Source organism: Mesocricetus auratus, unplaced genomic scaffold (genome assembly GCF_017639785.1).
Source record: "Mesocricetus auratus isolate SY011 unplaced genomic scaffold, BCM_Maur_2.0 Super-Scaffold_100014, whole genome shotgun sequence".
In the NCBI taxonomy this organism is placed as follows: domain Eukaryota; kingdom Metazoa; phylum Chordata; class Mammalia; order Rodentia; family Cricetidae; genus Mesocricetus; species Mesocricetus auratus.
Genome location: NW_024429197.1, coordinates 18,302,913 through 18,323,833, shown reverse-complemented (window position 1 = coordinate 18,323,833; position 20,921 = coordinate 18,302,913). Strand labels below are relative to the sequence as shown.

At 45.4% G+C, this 20,921-nt stretch overlaps 2 protein-coding genes across 3 annotated transcripts in view; both read left to right on the top strand.

Moving 5' to 3' along the window:
* The window catches only part of Inpp5b (inositol polyphosphate-5-phosphatase B), a 65,760-nt gene extending 60,150 nt beyond the window's left edge, over positions 1 to 5,610 (top strand). The window contains 4 exon segments of the mRNA XM_040756676.1: positions 1,642 to 1,726; positions 2,070 to 2,197; positions 3,605 to 3,716; positions 4,825 to 5,610. Coding sequence (XP_040612610.1) covers positions 1,642 to 1,726; positions 2,070 to 2,197; positions 3,605 to 3,716; positions 4,825 to 4,940 — 441 coding nt within the window. The 3' untranslated portion in view covers positions 4,941 to 5,610.
* Positions 5,611 to 6,645: 1,035 nt separating this feature from the next.
* Mtf1 (metal regulatory transcription factor 1) overlaps positions 6,646 to 20,921 on the top strand; it is a 45,608-nt gene continuing 31,332 nt past the window's right edge. For both annotated transcript variants that reach the window (XM_013123876.3, XM_005084358.4), the window contains exons 1-2: positions 6,646 to 6,781; positions 8,784 to 9,239. In XM_013123876.3, the coding sequence (XP_012979330.1) occupies positions 8,835 to 9,239 (405 nt within the window). In that variant the 5' untranslated portion in view covers positions 6,646 to 6,781; positions 8,784 to 8,834. The remainder of the gene's footprint in view (positions 6,782 to 8,783; positions 9,240 to 20,921) is intronic.

Below are 20,921 nucleotides of genomic sequence, written 5' to 3'. Positions count from 1 at the left end.
AATCACAGACTATGAAAGATATATTTTAGTCAGCAGCATACAGGCCACTAGTCAGGCTGACACTGATAGGCACCCAGGCACAGGACTTTACACAGGTGCCCACACGGGCTGTACAGAGGCTGGTAAAGGCAAAGGCTCTTGCGTCTGATCTCAAAGCCATGTTCATAGAAATTTTAATATTGTAGCAAAATATATTCATATTCTGTTCCCCTTGCTCCCTCCCTCTCTGCTTACTGTTCTCCCTCTCTTCTCCCCCTCTCTCTCATTCTCCCTTCCCCACTTCCTTGGCCTACGCTTCCAGTGCTAGGGGCTACTCAGGCCTCATGCATGTTAGGCAAGCGCTCTTACAACTGAGCAGCGTTCCCAGCTGTTTTTGTTTGTTGGTTTGTTTTCTAAGATAGTATTTCACTATAGCCCAAGACTAGTATTGAACTCACGACCCTCTTGCCTCAGCCTCCTACATGCTGGGACTGGAACCCCAGCATGCCTGCCTTTTCTCAATTTCCCCACTCACACTGGTGTTGCAGTATACCAAGTTGTGCTCTGTTTATTCTTTGCTTTATTTAACTCTCATAACAACGTTCGGAGGAAACGTGCCCTGAAAGGTGAATAACTTACTCCCAAGTTGATTAATACACAATAGTGGGCTTTGTTTTTAAAAATTGATTGTGTACATGTATACATATTATACTTATTATTATTGTTATTGTTATTATTTTGGCCATGCTATTATTGGAACCCTGGACCTTAGCTATCTACCGCTGAGCTACACTCCCAGACCCAGAATTCAGTTTTATAAGAAGTCTATCTTTGGGACTGGAGAGATGGCTCAGAGGTTAAGAGCACTGACTGCTCTTCCAGAGATCTTGAGTTCAATTCCCAGCAACCACATGGTGGCTCATAACCATCCATGATAAGATCTGGTGCCCTCTTCTGGCATCACTGCATACATAATAAATAAATCAATAAATCATTTTTTTTAAAGGATGTCTATCTTCTCTGTAGATCTTTCAGATGTAACTTGTGAGCAGTATATGTAATATTTTTATTATTGATAGTTACATTATGTTGAGTTGTTTTATGAAACAAATGAATTCAAAGTATCTTGAGATTAATGATGTTTACTTACATATTTTTATTTGCATAAGGTCTAAGGAGTCCCCCCTTTGTTGTTGTTGTTGCTGGTGTTTGTTTTGGTTGAGGATCACAGTAGCTTTTCAGTCTTACACATGGCATGTCTCATATAACACTGTAGGATACATGCTCTGTGTCACTTTTCAGTCTTACACATGGCATGTCTCATATAACACTGTAGGATACATGCTCTGTGTCACTTTTCAGTCTTACACATGGCATGTCTCATATAACACTGTAGGATACATGCTCTGTGTCACTTTTCTCTTACCCTGGATATTGTCTTGTGTAGCATGGCCTACCCATAGCTTTATGATGCATGCCTAATGACCTGTAAAGCCATTCCTGGTAAGACCTGAAGATGAATTAGTCACATTATCCACTGGGGCAATGCAGAGCTCTCACTCCACAGCGATATTTTGGGTTCTTGGTGATATGGGTAAGTCAGGAAATCATTGCCAGTTTTCTGAGAAAATAACTGTTTTGTGGCTTTCTACCCTTTTGCAGGAAGATCTGTTTCAGCAGCCAGGCCTGAGGACGGAATTTGAGCATATAAGGGACTGTTTGGATACTGGAATGATTGATAACCTCTGTATCCTTCAGAAATTTGTATGTGCGTGTGAGAATATAAGAGCTTTTAAAAGAGAATGAAACATATCTCAAAGCCCAGAGTCTAGTACTGTGCCCTCAGCTAACAGGCTCTTACTCAGAACCTCCTCAGGGAGGATATTACGACTTCAGGCAGTCAGTGTGGCAGGAACTGAGGAGTGCCTGGCTCACCTGAAAAACAGCATGGTGCCTTTCAGATGTGGGCTGGCATCCTAGCACTGAGCAGAGCCTGACTGGGCAGGCAGCCCGTCTGGCACATGCTTGTCCCTGGACCTTCTCCTAGCCCCAGGCAGCACCATCATCTGTTCCTTAACAGTGGGCCAAAGGTGCTAGCAACCATTCCGTAGCTGAAGCCTTGCTGCTTTTCCTGGAGAGTCTGCCAGAGCCTGTCATCTGTTACAGCACCTACCACAACTGCTTGGAGTGTTCTGGCAATTACACAGCCAGCAAACAGGTAAGGTGAAGCACTGAGCATCAGCATGCATAGTAGCTAGCCTTGGGCACATGAAGCCTGGCAGAACAAAATAGAACAGCCCCTCAACTGCGGTGGCTCAGAAAATTAATATCTTATATTCTCCTTCAGTGACTTGGAAGATTAACATCTTTCTTTCTCAAGCCTGGTCTTCCTCCCATGTCCCTTTTGCTTTTAATAGCATCACCCTTAATTCCAGTGACTCAACCCGAAACCTGAGTCATTTCTGATTCCTCCCTCTCCTCACCTCCCACATGCCCAGTCCCATTTATCTCTCACTTTTTTACTCTCCCATTGTCACTCTGCTCACTCGGTGCAGTGTTCGGTGTTAATGTGCTTCCTCTATTCTTCATTTTGCGTGCCACAAGTAGATTGTGGTGCCGTCTTGTTGAACAAAACCATGCTCACGCCGGGCGGTGGTGGCGCACGCCTTTAATCCCAGCACTCGGGAGGCAGAGGCAGGCGGATCTCTGTGAGTTTGAGGCCGGGCTGGACCGATAGCCTCCGAAACAAAACCCTGTCTCATAAAAACCAAAAAAAAAAAACCATGCTCACCTCTTTGTTCACTGTTTTTAATGATCCTTCCCCTTTCTTTCTCTTCGTCCTCTTCCTCCTCCTCCTTCCTCCTCCTTCTTCCTCTTTCTCCTTCCTCCTCCTCCTTCTTCCTCCTCCTTCTTCCTCTTTCTCTTCCTCCTCCTTCTTTTTTTTGAAACAGGGTCTCTCTGTATGACCAGTCTGGCCTAGAATTCAGTGTGGTCCAGATTGACCTCACATTCACTGTCCTTCTGCCTCAGCTTCCCAAGTGCTGAGATCACAAGTGTGCACCACCACACCCAACAATAATGTACAACAGTTGCCAGCAGTAAGGGTTCCAAAACCTCGCTCATATCCATTGAATGTGGGTATCTTCTGGAACCTACCTTTTCCCAGCTCCCTAGTTCATTCTGCTATGCAGATATGTGGGCTATTCATTATCCAGCCTGGATAACCCTTCTGGGCTTAGTGCCTATGCAGCCAGTATTTTCTTGCCAACACTGATGTCTCTTGTTCTCGCTGCTTATTATCTTGCTTTCTCTTGCATTCTATGCCCCCAATACCTTAATCCTCACTGCTACAAGTCTAGTTTTCTTATATTCAAGACCCAACTAAAATGTCTTAGTTCCCGTAAGTTGTCTGAGAACATGGAAGGTCTCAAAATTAGAAGTCTGACCACTAAATTCATGTAGCATTTGATCTTTGTGCATGTTTAATACTTATGCCAAGTGGTGAGTGATTATGTGTATTCTTACTCACATTTGTAAATCATGTTCCCAGTTCCAGGAATATAGCAGGCATCTTGTCAAGTCCTTGAGTGAGTAAAGCTGCAAACCCCACCTTTCTCTCTTTCAGGTTATTTCTACTCTCCCCACATTCCACAAAAACGTCTTCAACTACTTGATGGCGTTTTTGCAAGAATTGCTGAAAAATTCAGCAAAAAATCATTTGGATGAAAATATTCTAGGTAAGTAGCCAAGTGTCTAGGGCAAGCATCTCTACAGAAAAACAGAGGAAGGAAGTGGAATTAAAATGTGTTTTCTACACTCATCTCTCTTTTTCCTCAGATTTCCTTCCTTTTTTACCCAAGCTCTGAGGAAAGTGTTTGCTTTTTTTTTTTTTTAAACTTTTTTAAGGTCTGAGGAAAGTGTTTGCTTTTTTTTTTAAAACTTTTTTGTTTGTTTGTTTTGAGACAGGATTTCTCTGTGTAGCAGCCCTGGCTGTCCTGGAACTTCTTTGCAGACCAGACAGGTCTTGAAATCACAAGAGATCTGCCTGCCTCTGCCTCCGGAGGCTTCTTTTACTTTTTTAAAAGACAGAGTCAAGATATGTCTGTTGCCAAAGCTGGCCTCAAGCTCACCATATAGCTCATACTGGCCTTTGACTCAGGATCATTTTGCCTTGGTCACCTGAATGCTGCATATGTGCCACCATGCCCTATTCTGAACAAAGTTTATGTGCAAATAGTTTGCAGCTGGAAGTATGACTTGGTGATAGATCACTTGCCTAACATGTACGAGGCCCTGGATCTCCCTGTTTTGACTGGACTGGCTGACTGGCAAGTCCCCAGACTCCACCTCTCCACTTCCACATCACTGGGTGTGTATGCCAGTGTGCCTAGATTTTAAAAGGTGGGTGCTGGGGTCTGCACGCAGGTCCTCTCACGTTTGCATGGCAGGCACTATATTCAGCTGAACCACCCCAGTCCCTATTTATTTTTTGAGGCAGAGCCCCACTGCGTAGCTCAGACTGGCCTGGAACTGAGGAGTGGTAGGAATACAGACATCTATCACCACACCCAGCTGTTTGGTTTTTCAAGGAGAAAATAACCTGGGCGTAGTGGCACACACCTTTAATCCCAGGACTCAGGAGGCAGAAGCAGGGGGTCTCCTGAGTTTGAGGCAGCCAGGGTCTGCCTTTAAAAAATGTGGTGTGTGTGTGTGTGTGTGTGTGTGTGTGTGTGTGTGTGTGTGTGTGTGTGTGTGTGTGTTTGGGGTAGTCTATCTTGGGATAGTCTGGACTCTTTCCTAGCCACCCTAGTTGCTGATGGTGTTTTCTGTCTCTGTCATGCACAGCCAGTATATTTGGCAGCTTACTGCTCCGAAACCCAGCTGGTCGCCAAAAGCTTGACATGGTGGAGAAGAAGAAGGCCCAAGGGTTTATTCACCAATTCCTCTGCAGTCCAGTTTGAGCCTCAGTCCTCCTCCTGTTATACCCAAGGCAGCCACAGTTGTCTGTTCCACCTGTTCAGCTGAAGAGCTGCCCTAAAATGCTCTGAAGCCAGCTGGAAGCAAGATTGGCAGCCTCGACCTGCCCCTTAGCCATGCCATTGGCTAGTATTCCCATGAAGAGAAGACATGGGAGAAATCCACAATAATAGAACTGACATTCAGTGTTCAACTTTAGTTATTTAACACAAATAGATCTCTATTCATTTATATTTTTAAAAAAATTTAAGTAACTGTACTTTGCCTTACTCAAACTGCCTCCAGGAAATACAGTCAGTGAGTTCCCTGTATCCCTGACTGAGCATCTCATAATTAGATATTTGGACTAACGGAAGTCCTTGAAGGAGAATGAGTTGAATAGCAGGAATTTGATTGGATGTTCCTGGATAAACAAGTTTTAGCCATTCCAGATGCTTCCACTGTCCAATCTGAGGACATGTATATACATGGGGGCAACTCTGTCCCCTTTCTACTCAGCTCTGAGGCCTCTCAATGGCCCCAGAAGCACAGAAGGAAGGAGGCTCTGGTAAACAAGTGGAATTTTGTAGGCCAGACAGTCCTCCCATCTGTATATAATGCATCCCCTCTCATATGTGTAATATATTTTAATGATAAATGTATTTTTTAACAGTCGTGATTGTATGTTTTTTTGTTTTCTTTGTTGTTAATGTGGGGGGGGGTGTTGGTGGTGTTATATGCATGTATGATTGCTGGTGCCAGGAGAGGCCATAGATCTTTGTTAAGATGAAATTACATGCGGTTGTGAGTCACCCAGTGTGGGTTCTGGGAATTGAACTCTGGTCTTCAAGAGCAGTGGATGGATGGCCTTAACCATTGAGTCTACTCTTCTCTCCTCATTCCCCTCTCTTAAAACATGATAGTTGTTGGCAGATGGGCCTTTGTGGCTTAAGCACAGAAGCAACTGGCCAGGGGTCAAAGAGACATGTGTGGCAGTCTAGTGTGTGAGTCACTATTCAATATTACCCAAGAAGAGGGAATGGCACAGCAGTTTGGTTTGAACCCTGGTCTAGCCTATAAGGGCACTGCTCCAATCTAAACGTTCCAGAGAAGTCCTCTTGGGGAAAATAGGCAGTGGCTTATGCGAGGGTCTAATAATTATATTTACAGGACTAGAGTAGAAGTACGCCCAAAATCGCTCTTGGCTTTAGAATGCTGCTACCAGGTAGTGCTTTCAAGGGTCTATACGGATGAGTGTTAACAGCTGAAGAGGGGATTGGCCAGTAGGTGGCGCTGGCCCTTCCGAGCGCGAAAACCCTCCCAAGGACAGGAAAGTTGGGACTGCCAGCGCCGGCGGACGTCAGAACGGGAAGAGTCTGGAGCACTCTGCTCTGCTTTCGGGTCCTGGGACCCGAGCCAGGTCAACTACGCTGCGTTATGAGGTCGCAGTGGAGGGAGAAGAGGGATATCGCGGGCTGGCCTACGCATCTGAAAAGCGGCGGCTTACTGCACTCTTCCCGCTGCAGCTATGGGCACAGCCCGGGCTCAGGACACCTCGCGTTCGTGGCTGGTGTCGCGGGTTAACCCTCACCCGAGACCGCACGCTCCCTACCGTCCGCTTCCCCAAGCCAAACGGGAGCTCCGGACGCCGCTCGCCCCGCCCACAGTCCCCCCCGGAGGCGCGGTCAAAAGCCAATCAGAAGCTGCAGCGGGCGCATGGACCCGCCGGCCTCTCCTTCCTCCGGAAAGCGGAAGCGGAAGTGACGCGAGGGACAGGTGGGGGCAATCATGGTGCCGCTGGGGAGGGGAGAAGCTGCCGCTGCCGCCGTTGCCGGGAGCCGCGGAGGTAAAAGCAGAAGCTGGACTTGGCTGGGGCTGGGACTCCCCGGGGGGCGCGGGACTTGGGCTCCCTGCGGAAGCCGATCCCGGTAGAGACTTCATTCCACTCTCCAGAGGGACCCCACCCCTCCTCCGTTTCCATGGGGATGGGTATCCAGCCCCCCTTTTCTGTTTCCATGGAGACCCGGACCCTGCCCCTCTTCGCCCAGCTCATAGCCCCCAGCCTGCCTCGGGGTTTTTCTATGTAGCCCTGGACTGGGGATGCCTTCCCGGTCAGGTTCCTTCTGCCATTCTCTCAGGGGTGCTCGGCTCGCACTCCCCGTCCACACTCATACCTCCTGATCTTGTTTGTTACGGAAAGTTGGTCTCCGCGCTGCCGCTGAAGGTGCCGGGACAGCCCACCCGGAGCTCTCGGTATTCTTATCTCTCCTCTCAGATACTGAGAAACGTGCATTTCTAGGGTTGCGTAAGCAAAGGTTCGGGCTGGTTCCTCTCAGATTAGATCCCTTGACCTGTGTCTGTCTGGTAACTACCTCGCCTTGTCGCTCTCACTGGTAAAGGCTCACTTGCAGAAGAGAAAGTGCAGAACCAGGCTGAAAATCAAGTGATGTGCTGCTTATTTTAAATTCTTTTGTATCTGCCAAACCCACGTTTATAGAACCTGTGTGTTTTCGGGTGAAGGAAGAATCACCATTCCAGACCATGAAAGCTTCAAATTTGGTAATTTCCTCAAGAGACTGTATCTTTGAAAAAAAAAAAACAACTTACCTGCTTGCCTGTCATTCATTTTGTCGATGTTTGCTGAGTTCCTCGTGTCAGTATGCTGTGCTAGGGACAGCCTTTCGGGGCAGAAAACCTAGTCTCGATGTATAGGCATACTCTCTGGTCCTTGTCATGTTTTAGAATATAAGTAATTAAAATGCTATGCTTTGTTAGGGATTAACTCCTCCACCCCATGTGTTCTAGAAACGACAGAAGGAATCCATACTTTCTACTGTCTGACAGGATTGTGCTTTACAGGTAGTTTCTCTTTCATTCCTCATGAGACAGGAACACTTAGTCTCGATGTAGAAAGACAAGGCACAACCAGGTTGGCCAGGCAGTAAAGGGCAAACCAGGAATTGTAGGTGATTATGTTCAAAGTGTTGTTGCTTCACCATCAACTACAGGAGGCTGTGTACTGCCTCACAGTGTAATTGAGGGAGGGTGTTTGAATGAGAGTGCCTCTCTTAAGGTTTATAACCACTGTCCCTTGAAGCAACCGCCTGTTTGCTCTTTTATCCTTATTAGGTGCATACTCATCTTTAAGTGTGTGACAGTAAATCACACCTAGAAGATCTTGTGAACTTCTAACTTTGAATTTTTGAAGAAAAATGTTATATTGCTTTCCCTTAACAGTGACTGATTTTGCCAATTTTTAAATATTTCCAAGGAAGATAATTTTTCTTTTTTGCTTTGGTTCTTTTTTTTTTTTTTTCTTTGAGATTCTCACTGTGTATCCCTGGTCCACATGGAAGGAACGGAGATCCACCTTCCTCTACCTGCCCGGTGCTGGGATTAAAGGCGTGCACCACTGTGCCTACGCCTGGATTACTTATCTTTTTTGTTTTGAGACAGGGTCTTACCATGTAACATGGTTGGCCTGGAACTCGATATGAAGAGCATGCTGGCCTTGAACTCAACAGAGGTCAGCCTGCTTCTGCCTTGCAAGGTCTGGGATTAAAGCTTTGGTTTGCCTTTAAAATGAGGGACAGTCGCCAGGCGTTGGTGGCGCACGCCTTTAATCCCAGCACTCGGGAGGCAGAGGCAGGTGGATCTCTGTAAGTTCGAGACCAGCCTGGACTACCAAGCAAGTTCCAGGACAGCCTCCAAAGCCACAGAGAAACCCTGTCTCAAAAAACCAAAAAATAAGATAAAATAAAATAAAATGAGGGACAGTGATCACTACGGTGGTTAGGAAGTAGTTGAGTCTCATGCAATTGCTCTAACTGTGGTGTTGTCTGTTGCAGAAAGGCCATTACCTTTCCATTTCTCACAATTGGGCTGAGCACAACTGAACCATGGGGGAACACAGTCCAGACGACAATATCATCTTCTTTAAGGGAGAGGAAGATGACCTAACCCCGGATGACAAGATGCTCAGGTTTGTGGATGACAACGGACTGGTGCCTTCCTCATCTGGAACTGTTTATGATAGGACCACTGTTCTTATAGAGCAGGACCCTGGCACTTTGGAGGATGAAGATGACGATGGACAGTGTGGAGAACACTTGCCTTTTCTAGTGGAAGGTGAAGAGGGCTTCCTAATAGATCAGGAAGCAATGTCCCAGGGTTATGTACAACACATTATCTCACCCGATCAGATTCATTTGACTATAAACCCCGGTTCCACACCCATGCCAAGAAACATCGAAGGTGCAACCCTTACTCTGCAGTCGGAATGTCCAGAAACGAAACGGAAAGAAGTAAGTAAAGCAGCAGATGAGGGCCCAGTGTGGCCGTGGGGCAGCTCCTTATGCAGCGTGCTGGCAGTTTTAACTGGGATTAAAGGGATCCTGGGCATAGAGCCTGTGGTGGTAGTCTTGCCTCTCAACAACACATCTGTGACCTGTTTTGTTGTGACTGCTTTTTAGAACTGTTGAATTGTATGGCCACATTGTAACTGAGGAATGCTACATTGTAATATCTCAGATTTTCCTCTCCAAATCATAAATAAAGTAGAAGTTTCACCAAAGTGAATTCATGTTTATACTATGAAAGTAACAGCATGGCTCCTCTGATATCAGAGTGACTAGATTTGTGTGTAATAACTAGAACTGGATATAAATTATTTGTTTTGGAGATGCTTGTGACTTTATTAATTTAGTGAATATTTAATGGATAGTAATGGGTAGTTTCTGTCATTCAGGCCAGAGAACACAAGTGAGACCAGGTTAGCTGAAAGTTGTCACGTTCATATTCAGATACTATGGATGAAGTAATGACTTTCAGGATTTGGAAACTGTAAAGCATTTTTTAAATTGTAGTGGTGAATTTGAATGAAATAAATGATATGGCTTAAAGGTAGTGAGTGGCAAACATTATTCAGGAACAAGTGCAAGTTAATTTGAAAAAACAGGTCCCTGGGATTACTGTGCTGAGGACTCAATGTCAGATACTACCAAGCAGAAATAGGCTTAATTTCTGGAGGAAATGTTTTCTTTTTTTTGTTGTTGTAGTGAAGCTTTGAAATTACATACAGCTTGTATAGATGACTTAATCATGACATTTGGCTTTTCCTTTATAACTAAAGGGTGGAATGCCTGCCTAGCCTATATGAGACTTTGATCTCTAGTATTGCAAATAAATGAATGACTTATAAATAAATATCTTAGAGCTGTGAATATGTTAGAGGAAACATCATTCCCTACCTCCCAGTGGACACGGTAATGTTTGAAACATCTCTGACATCTGTTTGATCTGTACTTGAATACTTCTAGAATGGTAAGAGCACAGGCTTTCGTAGCTCAGTCCAGGACGCTTGTTGGCCTGCTCTGATTGCTAGGAGGCTTTTGCTTGTATGGGACTCAAGCCTGTCTTTGTGTCATGCTGCTCCCAGCCTCCAGCTCTGTCTCCCTGAGACCCCTGCTTCTGTGGGACAGCCTGCACATCTTTAATGGTCCCGTCATGCGCTTTGGTACAAGCTAGCCACCTACACTCAAATATTTTTCTGATGGCATCCACTCCCCCATCTTTCATGAGTCTGATTGACTTTAATTGAAGGAATTCCAGTTTTCTAAAGTTCTTTTAAAATCCAGAGTTGAGCATAATGTCACAAGAGTGATTCAGCAGTGCTAGTCGTGTGGCTCTTATCTATGTCTTCATCTGGACACTGTACTATAATGGCCATGTCATCTGTGTTTTATTATCAACATCTCACCGTTGCCTTGTACTTAGAAACCTCTAGAATAGTGATTCTCAACCAGGGGCAGGTTTGCCCCCCAGGAGACATTTGGTTATCATACTGGGGAGGTGCTAACTGGAATTTTGTAGGTAGGGCTAATGATGCTGTTAGATATTTTATAATGTACAGGACAGCCTCTGACAACAAATAATTACCCAGGGCTTGGATGGAGGAACCCTGTTCTGCATTATCATGAGGACAGCTGTCAAGTTTTGTTCTGGTGAAAGTAGCCAGGCTTGTAAGCCTTTGGAGTGTCTCCATACTGGAATTTTCTTGTTGGTTTCAACCCAGTATGTGAGCTTGTGTGGGTTCATCTGCCTTCAACAGACTGCTATTTATTGTTGCTGCTGTTCATTTTGAGGTGTTCCCAGGTAACCCAAGCTGGCCTCTGCCTTGCTATGTAGTTAAGGTTGACCTTGAACTCCAGTTCTCCAGCCTGCCCTCTCCAGTGCTAGGATGACAAGCATGTACCTGGCCTCACAAACATTTGTCAAGCAAGGTGCTGTGATTGCAGATGGCGATTTGCAAAATAGAGGTAGAAATACCTGATGGCAGTAATGTGAGCACTGAGGATAAAGGGTAAGTGTAAAGGGTACCAGTGCTGTGTTTGGGAACACAAGGAGCTCACCTGTGTGCTTACGTGAGTCTTCAAGGTGACCTTAAAAATGCCTCAGTTCATAAGAAAAGCAGGGCAGGAGAATTTCTGAGAGATGGGTACAATGTAAACCAAGAGAAGGAGGTAGAAACCAGAGGCCCCCTCTTTAGGGAGTGGCCAGCTATCCCCCTAAAACAGTTAGTGTGGGTTTTTTTATCTTTTGAAACAGATTTGTACTGTGCAGCCCAAGCTTTTCTCAAAGTGGTGATCCTCCTGCCTCTCTAGTGCTAGGATTACAGGCATATACCACACATCTCCAGTACATTTTCTGTAAAGGGCTAAATAGTAAATGTTCTTTTCCTTACAGACTATGTAGTCTTTGTTAACAATCAGCCAACTCTTTGATTGTAATACAAAATCAGTTGTAGACAATGAACGTGTGGGCTGGGGTTAAAGCTTAGTCTGGATCTCAGGCCACAAGGCCCTGGGTTCTAATCCCAGAACCACAGTAAAGAAAAAAGATAATAGGTAAATAAGCATGCTGGCTAGAATTGACTTAGGGGCTGTAGTGAGTGTCAGCCCCTAAAATCCAGGGAGTAGCAGGAGATAAGGATAGGAAGAGAGCCCCCCTGAGTGTTTGTGATGTTTTAGAAGCAGTAGGAGACTTGCAGACTTGGGAGCCAGGAGTAATGTGACTAGGGGAGCGTTTTAGAGCCTAGTGTAGTGGTGCACATCTTTGACCCCAGCACTTAAGAGGCAGAGGCAGGTGGATCTCTGTGAGTTTGAGGCCAGTCTGATTTACATAGTTCCAGGGCAGCCAGAACTATGTAGTGAGACCCTGTCTTAAAAAAACAAAACAAAAGAGTGCTTTAGAAGGGATGTCCTGGCAGCAGCAGGTAGCTAGGGGACAAAGGAAAGAGATGGCCTGCTAGAAGACACTTGAGTTTCATTTTACTGTTGCAGGGGAGAATCTGAGACCCAAGGAACTTTGTGTACTGTTGGAATTTGCATAATGAGCTGAGTTGAATGTGAGTCAAATGTTTTGACTCACATTCATTGAAAAGATTTGTTTAGGCCAGGTGGTTGTGGTGCGCACCTTTGATTTCAGCACTTGGGAGGCAGAGGCGGGTGGATCTCTGAGTTCAAGGCCAGCCTGGTTTACAGAGGGAGTTCAGGAGAGCCAGGGCTACACAAAGAAACCCTGTCTCGAAATCTTCCCTTCCCGCACCCCCCCCCCCAAAAAAAAGGAAAAAAAAAGAGCTTTGTCTAGGTCTAGGCATGGTGGTTGCACACCTTTCACACCAGCACTCAGGAGGCAGAATCAAGTGGATCTTAGTTCAAGGCCAGCTAGGGCTATACAGTAAGATCCTTCCTCAAAACAAAAGATAGGTTTTTCTCAATGTGTTGTGTTACTGCTGGATGATGAGTGGGTAAATATTTAGAGAGTCTATCAGTCATGTTCAGGCTGCATGCTAAAGATAAAGTGACTAGCTTTGCCTTCTTTCTACCCCCTACTTCCGGACTCTAAATGGTGAGTCTATTAACAAGAATTGGCACAAGAGGAAAGTTGGTGGGGAAATGAGCACATTTGGTTGGTGTGTACTGAAAGTGTAGTCCTTGGGCGTAAGGAGCACTAGTTGAAACCCATTGGAAATGTGGGTCTGAGGTCAAGAAAACGACACAGATCCTAGATGCCTTCAGGGTGGCAGTCAAACAAGGAAGACAGGGCCTGGAGAGAAAAAGGGAGCCAGAGAAGAAGCAGGTCAGGAGAGGGTGGAATGTGCTGTTCCGGCCTCTGGGTCAGGAAGGCTGACTTCCTGTGTGACCTGGAAGAGGGACCAAGGAGGAGCTGGAGAAAACACTAGTTCTTCAGCTGAGCCCTGGGCACAGAGTGTATGAGGTGGAAGCAAGCTGGGACGAGAGAGCAGGAAGTGTGAAGTTTCATTTTGTTTTTAAAGTTTGATATTCGGAAGAAAAACCATTGAGGCAGTAGTGGCAGCTCAGGGACGTTGAAACTTGGGAGCTTAGAAAGTTAGAGCTCATGGCTTTCAGTCCCAGCACTGGGGAAGCAGAGGTAGATGGAGTAACAGGCCAGCTAGGGCTACATAGTAAGAACCCATTTCTAAATTAATTCATTAAAGCCTCAAAAGTTTTGGCATAGTTTAGAACCTAGCTTTAGGCCAGCCTCAGTTAATGATTACTGTATGAGTGTTCATGAGCAAATGTTTGAGAAATGTTAAGTAAAATCAAACTGTTTCAGAGCTTATCAGGCAGGACCTTTTGGCTTGCTAATAACTAAGGAAGAAGAAGATCAGAATTTTCTAAATGCTGTAAGCTTATGCTATAAACCATTTTCCACATATTGGTAGAGCATGGTTTGGGAAATGCTGATCTAGGTAGGAGAGAGATAGGAGGGAGAATGGGATTGCGCAATCTGATATTAGCTGTCACTTTCTTGCTTTGTGCTCCTTACCTATGAGTTGCTTCTGTTTGCAAGCCTGGCTTGCCCCATTTGTTTCTTCAGGCCATTTAATTGCGAACAGGGTCAAGGATGTGTAAGCTCTTTGTCGAGTGTACTATGGGTTTATCTCATAGGTTCTTCCCTCCCTCTTCAGCTTTTCCATCCTTTAGGTAACTTCTGTGTAAAAGAGTGTATACGCTAGACTTATTTATTTCCTGAATTAGGTTTTAACTGCAGCCGAGGCTGGCTTTAGACTCACAGCAGTCTCTCGAGGTCTAAGATTAGGAATGGGAGCCACTGCCCCAGTCTTAAACAGGTATTAGGCTCAGTAGGTTTGGGGCTGCGATGGGGACCAGGAAGAAGCAGCCACAAGCCCTAGTCTTCGGAGGCCAGAGATTCAGGAGGCTTGCCTTCCAGAAGCACACTCTTGCCTCAGACGTTGATTGACAGTGATTTTATTTTGGCTTTCAAATCAACTTAGTTGGCCTGAGGAGGCCACTGTTTACAAATGATAACAGCTGCATGATCTTTAACCACCCTCGTCCCCGGAACCTGTTTTAAGCATGACTGTTTTTGTTGCATGGCATTCACAGGTACTGCTCTTGAGAAATGCAATCCTTTGATAACTACTCAGTCTTCTTGGCTTCCTAAGCAGCTTAGTTTCTGAGTCAGATGTTCGCCTGATTTTCCTGTTTGCCCCTGATTGTACCTTTGTTTCCTTTAGTGTTCAGTTGGTTTACTGATTGCTTTATTTTTTTTTTTAATCATGCTTGTCTTGCGTAAAACAAGCCAACCAGAACGTTACCACACACACTGTCTTACCCTACCACAGACCTCTGGGCATCCTGGCTCTTAATTCACATTTCAGGTACTCATCCTAACTGATTACTGCTTTCTCCCTATGGATTGGTAGCTTTGAGAGCTTCTGTCAAAACACTGTCATTCTGCATCCCATATTCTCAAAGGCCCATGTACTCCTTCAGGTCACTGAACAGCTAGCTGTTCCCCTGGTGGGTTCTTGTGGTCCATGGTTCCCCAAGCTTTCTTGCATCTATTCTTCCAGAGAACCTGCCAGGGAGTGTCCAGTTGCTTGCTTATCTCCTCTGTCAGCACCACAGTGGTGAACATGATGCATGCTACCAACCTTCCCACTTTCCTGCTACAGAGTTGGCAGATGTGAAGAAACCAAGGGTCTATAAGCTAAAGATACTGTTCATGATGCCCTAATATCCCAGAGCATTGATTGGGAAAGAATGGCCTTCCTTGCAAGAAGCAGGTGCAGTGTTCTCTGAATTTTGCTCCTAGTGTATTGCAAAGTAATTAGATTACTCTCAGTGACCTTCTAAAAGGAGGGGAAGAGTTTTGTTGTTTTTTTTTAGAAAAAAATTTTTTTTGAGACAGTCTCTGTATAGTTATGACTGACCTGGAGCTTGCTGTGTAGACCAGGTTGGCCTCAAACTCAAAAACATTCTCCTTGCCTCTGCTTCCAAAGGCATATGCCAGCACAACTAGCTGAATTTATTTAGCCTGACATGTTTTAATTAAAAATAAAGGGGTTAGAATAGGGTGGCTTGTGCCTATAACGCCAGCACCTTGGGATGCTAAAGCAGAAGCTTGCCATGCGTTTCAGGCTAGGCTGGACTACATGGTACTTTCCAGGCCAGCCTGGGTTACAATGAGAAATCCTGTCTCAGGAAAACAAAGGGGAGCAAAAAGAAGTAAGGGGGATTTGACTCCAGTGTTCAGAGCCTTTTTACAGTTTGTCCTTTATTTTAAGAAGACTGATTGCAGTCCTGTTCCTCAGTGGGAATCCTGGGGGAGTGGAGCCATGCGCTCAGACACTCCAGGGTGTTTAACTATGCTGGAGTGGGGCCACCCGCCTTCCACTGCACGCCACGATGGCATTTCTTCACAGATCACTGTTCGGCTCCCACGGGATTGCCATTCAGAACTAGGACGGATGGGCCTGTCACTGCTTGAAAGTGTAGTGTTGAGCATCTGCTCATTTCCCTCCAAGGTCTGACTTAACTAACTTTGGTCAGATGCTCTGTTAGTTCTCAGAGCCCACTGCTGCTTGGAGAACAGTAGGGAAATGCTAGTGGCCCTGAGTGGCTCTGTGTGGCTCTATGAAGCTCTGTGTGGCTCTGCGTGGCTCTGTTGGAGGCCAGAGCAGAGCGTGCTTCCCCTGTTGCCACCAGGTGAAGCTGATTTATCAGCGTGTCTCCTCCATGAGGGCATATGTGAATTTTAGTTCTCTCCCCTTATTTAAGTCCAGCACTTAGGAGGCAGAAGCAGGTAAATCTCTTGAGTTTGAGGCCAGCCTGGGATACACAGTGAGACCCTGTTTATAAATAAATTAGAAGACGATACCTGATGTCAACCTGTCTTGTGCATGCTCACACACAAGTGCACACACCCTCATACACCCATTTGCCATGAGCATACACACCTGCAAATAGGAACATCCAGTTCTCAGGTGATGAAATTGAGATTGAGCTGGGGATCGTCTGGATACCAAAGTCGGTGCTTTTTATGACAACATACCAGTTTACAAAGGTCGTAGTCAACACACAGACAGGCCTGTCGGCTGCTGACAGGACTGAGAAATGAAAGGCCAAGTGAGTGTCCTTAGTTTGAATGGGTAGAGGGATGAGGTGTGCCACAGCTCTGGAGAGTGATGGCTGTGAGACTCAGCTCTGCTGGGCATTGAAGAAATTGGACCAGTTCAGAGCACGTAGATTTTTGGCTCATGAGTTTTGATTGTCCATGTGGAATAGAAGAAACCAGTGCTAGTATGGGGAGCAGTTTTGATATGGGGAAAAGGGACAGGAAGTCACTAGTGATGGGAAGAAATGGCAGAGTTCAGTTTTTTTCTCCCTGGGGTTTGTTTTCCTTTTGCTTTTCATTTTTTTGAGACAGAAATTTGCTATGTATAGCTAGCCTGGAACTTACTATCTAGATAGGTCAGTCTACCTTCAAAGTTGGGGCAATCCTCCTGCTTCTGCCTCTGCCTTCTGGGTGCTGGGATCAAGGGCTTACACCAACACACTCAGTTTGGAAAGTGAGTTCTGTTGCTGTAACCACTAGGCAGTCATTTATTATTGAGGGTTTGTCTGCTCTGGGCTCAGAACCAGGGACTTCCTTTCTTTATCGAAGTGTGTAGAACTGAGTTCTCCCCCTTCCTTTTTTCTTCCTGCATAAGCTCAGGGTTTTCTTTACTTTTCTAGCTTTTAAGAATGTTGTCTCCTGAAGTTCTGCCGCTTCTTTTTTGGCTTGTGCTTATCTCCTGCACCTCTTGTTCTATGCTTCTGTGGCCCTAGTGCTGGGAGGCCACATGAGAACATTAAAGTCAGGGTTAGATATCTTAGGTCTTTGAAAAACAAGTTGTCTTCATGTTTAGTGGAGTCTCCAGTGGCATTATGGTCCTATTATAGATACTGTCATTCATTTTGACAAGCAGGCTACCCATGTGTGACTCTCTCTGAAGTCTTTGGGTTCAGCTGTCTCTGCTCTGTAGATAAGCTTGCCTTAGCCCAAGTCTTAAGTCCCATTTCTATGTATTGTCCTAGTGTGCTCACTATCCATTGTCAGTGTGGTTTCTCGGACAGGGTTCTTGCCTGTCCTGTCTGATTCTCCTTTTCGTTTGGGCTTCTTGAGAGCAAGGGCCGTTGCTGCTGCTGCTGCTGGCACTAAGCACAGTATAATTCTAGAACACAGTTCTTCAAATTCATAAGTGCTAAGTCTCATTTAAAGGTACATGATGTTGTAATATCTCTTCTTTGTGGCATGACACACTGCATTTTTTTTCAACTTCCTGTTCCAATACTGTTTGAGATGGTTTAGGTTTCCCTTTTTGTGAAATTTGTTGCTATTTTAAAATAATTCTGAAAGATACTCAACAATGATGTCTATTTACTGTCTCCAGATGAAATGAGAAGTTGATTGTTTATTCAGTTTATTATTGGCAGAAAAGGCATATAATACTCAACACCATTTTTATTTTACTTTTTTTCCCCCTTGAGATAGGGTTTCTCTGTATAACAGCCATGGCTGTCCTGGAACTCTCTTTGTAGACCAGGCTGGCCTCAAAAGAGATCCACCCTCCTCTGCTTCCCTAGTGCCGGGATTAAAGGCGTGCATCACCACTGGCTAGGATAGGATCTTTACTATGTATGTAGCCCAGCCTGGCCTTGACTTTGTGTTAGCCTTCCTGCCTCAGTCATCCTGCTGAGTGCCGCCATAACGACTTCTGTCCTACCTTCCCTTTCCTGGTCTGAGTGCTTCCCACCCTTCTGTCCTCAGTCTCACTCCTGCCTAATCTGCCAAGTTTTCCTGAATGCATGGTTGGCTGACTGCTCATGCCCTGGTCACTGCAGCACAGTTCCAGTGCTGGTGCTGGGGCAGCAAAGACTGAGGTCTCAGCAGTTGGTGGTCTCTGTACGTTTGACCTGCCTGACACCCAGGTCAAAACTTCCTTTCCACATGACAGTCTTGGGGTTTGCTGTTGTTTGTATGTGTGTGGGGGTATGCTGTACAGGTATAGTCACATGTGTAAATGCACCTGTGTGTACGTGGAAGCTGAGTTGATAGTGTCTTCCTTGATCACTCTGCACTTTACTTACTGAGGCAGCATCTCTCACTGAACCTGGAATTCACCAATTCCAGTTGTCTTCCCCTGGCAGGCCTGTCTCTGTCACCAGATTCTAGAGAGTATGGTGGCCCTCATGGTCAAGAGGCTTTATATGCGTTCTAATCATTAAGTCTTGCCCGGTCTGTTTCATTCATTCAAAATATAAATGGAGAGAGTGCTACTTTTTCACAAGTCTAGTCTCTGAAGTTGTTGTCAATAAGCAAGATAGCTATAGAGCCTGCTCTCATGCAGTTTACAGTTTGATTGAGAAGCAACCATTCATTAATTTAATTCAGTAAATATTTACTTAGTACCTGATTTTCTAGGCCCTGCTTGCCTAGCAACTGAAGGTAATAATGGAAATTGTTTAATTATATAACTGTTTAATCTTAATTGTATCTTGAACTTTACGGAAAAGATGGCATCTCTCCACTGAGGATTAGTCCCGGAAATACTGCTTTTTCCTCCAGTGTACATGGATTCTCAGGCTTCATATGTTAAGGGGGTTGGAGTGTTTGCATGTAGCCTGTATACATTCTCCTGTATACTTAAAATATTTAGACATTAATTAATTTGTGTGTAGAAGCATGTGGAGGTCAGAGGACAACTTTGTGGAGTTTGTTCTCTGTGTGTCCCAAAGATTGGTCTTGATAGCAAGCATCTTTATTCACTGATCGAGCTGCTGGCAGCCTTCTCCTGTATACTTTAAAGTAGCTGGGCTTACTTGTGACACATCTCATACAGTGTAGATGCTCTAGAAATTGTTGTTTAAGGAATAAAAAGTGGTTCTGTACATGTTCAGCACAGGCAATTATTTTTTGTTGTTTTTTTATTCTGAACATTTTCAGTCTGTAATTGACTGAATCCATGAATGCAGATCCCCCAGGTTCTGAGGGCTGGTGGTCCAGGAAGCTGTGGGAGCCTGGAGTAAGCCTGCCCGTCACACTCAGAACTGGGACTAAGGACCAGCCTGGGAGAGGCCCTTGCGGAAGAAACATCCAATAGTGGAGTGGATGGCCTAGTACAAAGCCTTCAGATGGGAGTGGGGCAGGGAGGAGGGGGCCTTGCCTCCTGCAGCCACTCACAAAGGAGTCAGCTGCCTTGGAAACTCAAGTATGAAATTCTGTTCTTATCTCTCGCCTCTGTGATGGACCTTATGGTGGAGCCAGGGTCCCCTTTCTTACCCCTCAGGGATGATAGTGTTGGAATTGCCCTTTGTAAAGTTAGCACATGTACATGAGAGGCTACTTACCAATGTAAATAAGTGTCGAGTGAGTGAGTGAGTGGTTAGCTTACATAACACTGACATTTAGAGAAGGGCACGTTGGATAGACAGGGAGGATTATGGAGGACCTTAGAAGGAGTGAGACTTGAATTAAAGGAAGAGAGAGGCTCAGGAAAGCAAAGAAAGGAACTAGACATTTCCAGTAAAGGGAGAAAAGGGCACAGGAAAGGGGTGGGAACTGAGAGACTAAGGATGAGTGTGCTCTGCCTGTAGGCCTAGGCTGACCCTCCTGCTCGCCTGGTTCCTGAGTCATACAGCCATCCAGCAGAAAGTGTTGAAAGGCCCTGGGAATACCCTTTATCCTGCCTGGACACTGGGACTTTTTGGTGAGAGGCCATGCCGAGCACGCAGACGTAGGCCTAAGTGAGTCAGTTCAGGGAGTACAGGGCACAGCCTGTGTTGTGTGATAGTGGGAGGGTGACCCGTGAATAGGTGAGCGAGAGCGTGTGCCAGGTCCTGTTGGAAGTTAGAGAGAGAAGAAGGGGTGGGGTGGGGGGAGGAAGGAGCCAAGGGGAAGAAGCCCCTCCCTTCCCTGTGTAACAAACCAGCTGACAGGCTAAATCCCTTGTGAGCCTAGTTGTTTTGGATAGCTCTAGCGTACTGGTTCTCTGCATGTGGGTCTCAACCCCTAGGGGTCAACCAACCCTTTCAAAGGGGTTGTCTGCAACCACTGGAAACGACAGATACTTACATTATTATTTTAACAGTGGCAAAATTACAATTATGAAGTAGCAATAAAAATAATTTTGTGGTTGGGATCATCACAGTATGAGGAACTGTATTAAAAGGGCCACAGCATTAGGAAAGTTGAGAATCACTAATCTAGAGCTAAGAATGTTGTTTGCTTGTTTTTAAGTCTTTAATTTTTTATGTGTCTGTGAAGGGCAGAGACTTTGGAGTCCATGAGTGTTGGGAATTGTGTGCTCTTAACCAAGAACAACTTTTCAGCCCCAGACAGTGTTTTCATTAGCTGTGAGGATTGAACCCAGAGCCTCAAGCCTGCTGGACAAACACTAACTGAGCCACAACTCTGGCCTCAGTTTTTGTTTATTTTATTTTATTTTATTTTTTTTGAGACAGGGTTTCTTTGTTCGATAGCTCTGGCTGTCCTGGAACTCACTCTGTAGACCAGGCTGGCTTCTGCCTCCCCAGTGCTAGGAATAAAGGCATGTACCACCACTACCCAGCTTATTGTATCTTATTTAAGTAAAGTTCTCAGCCTACACTGGCCTA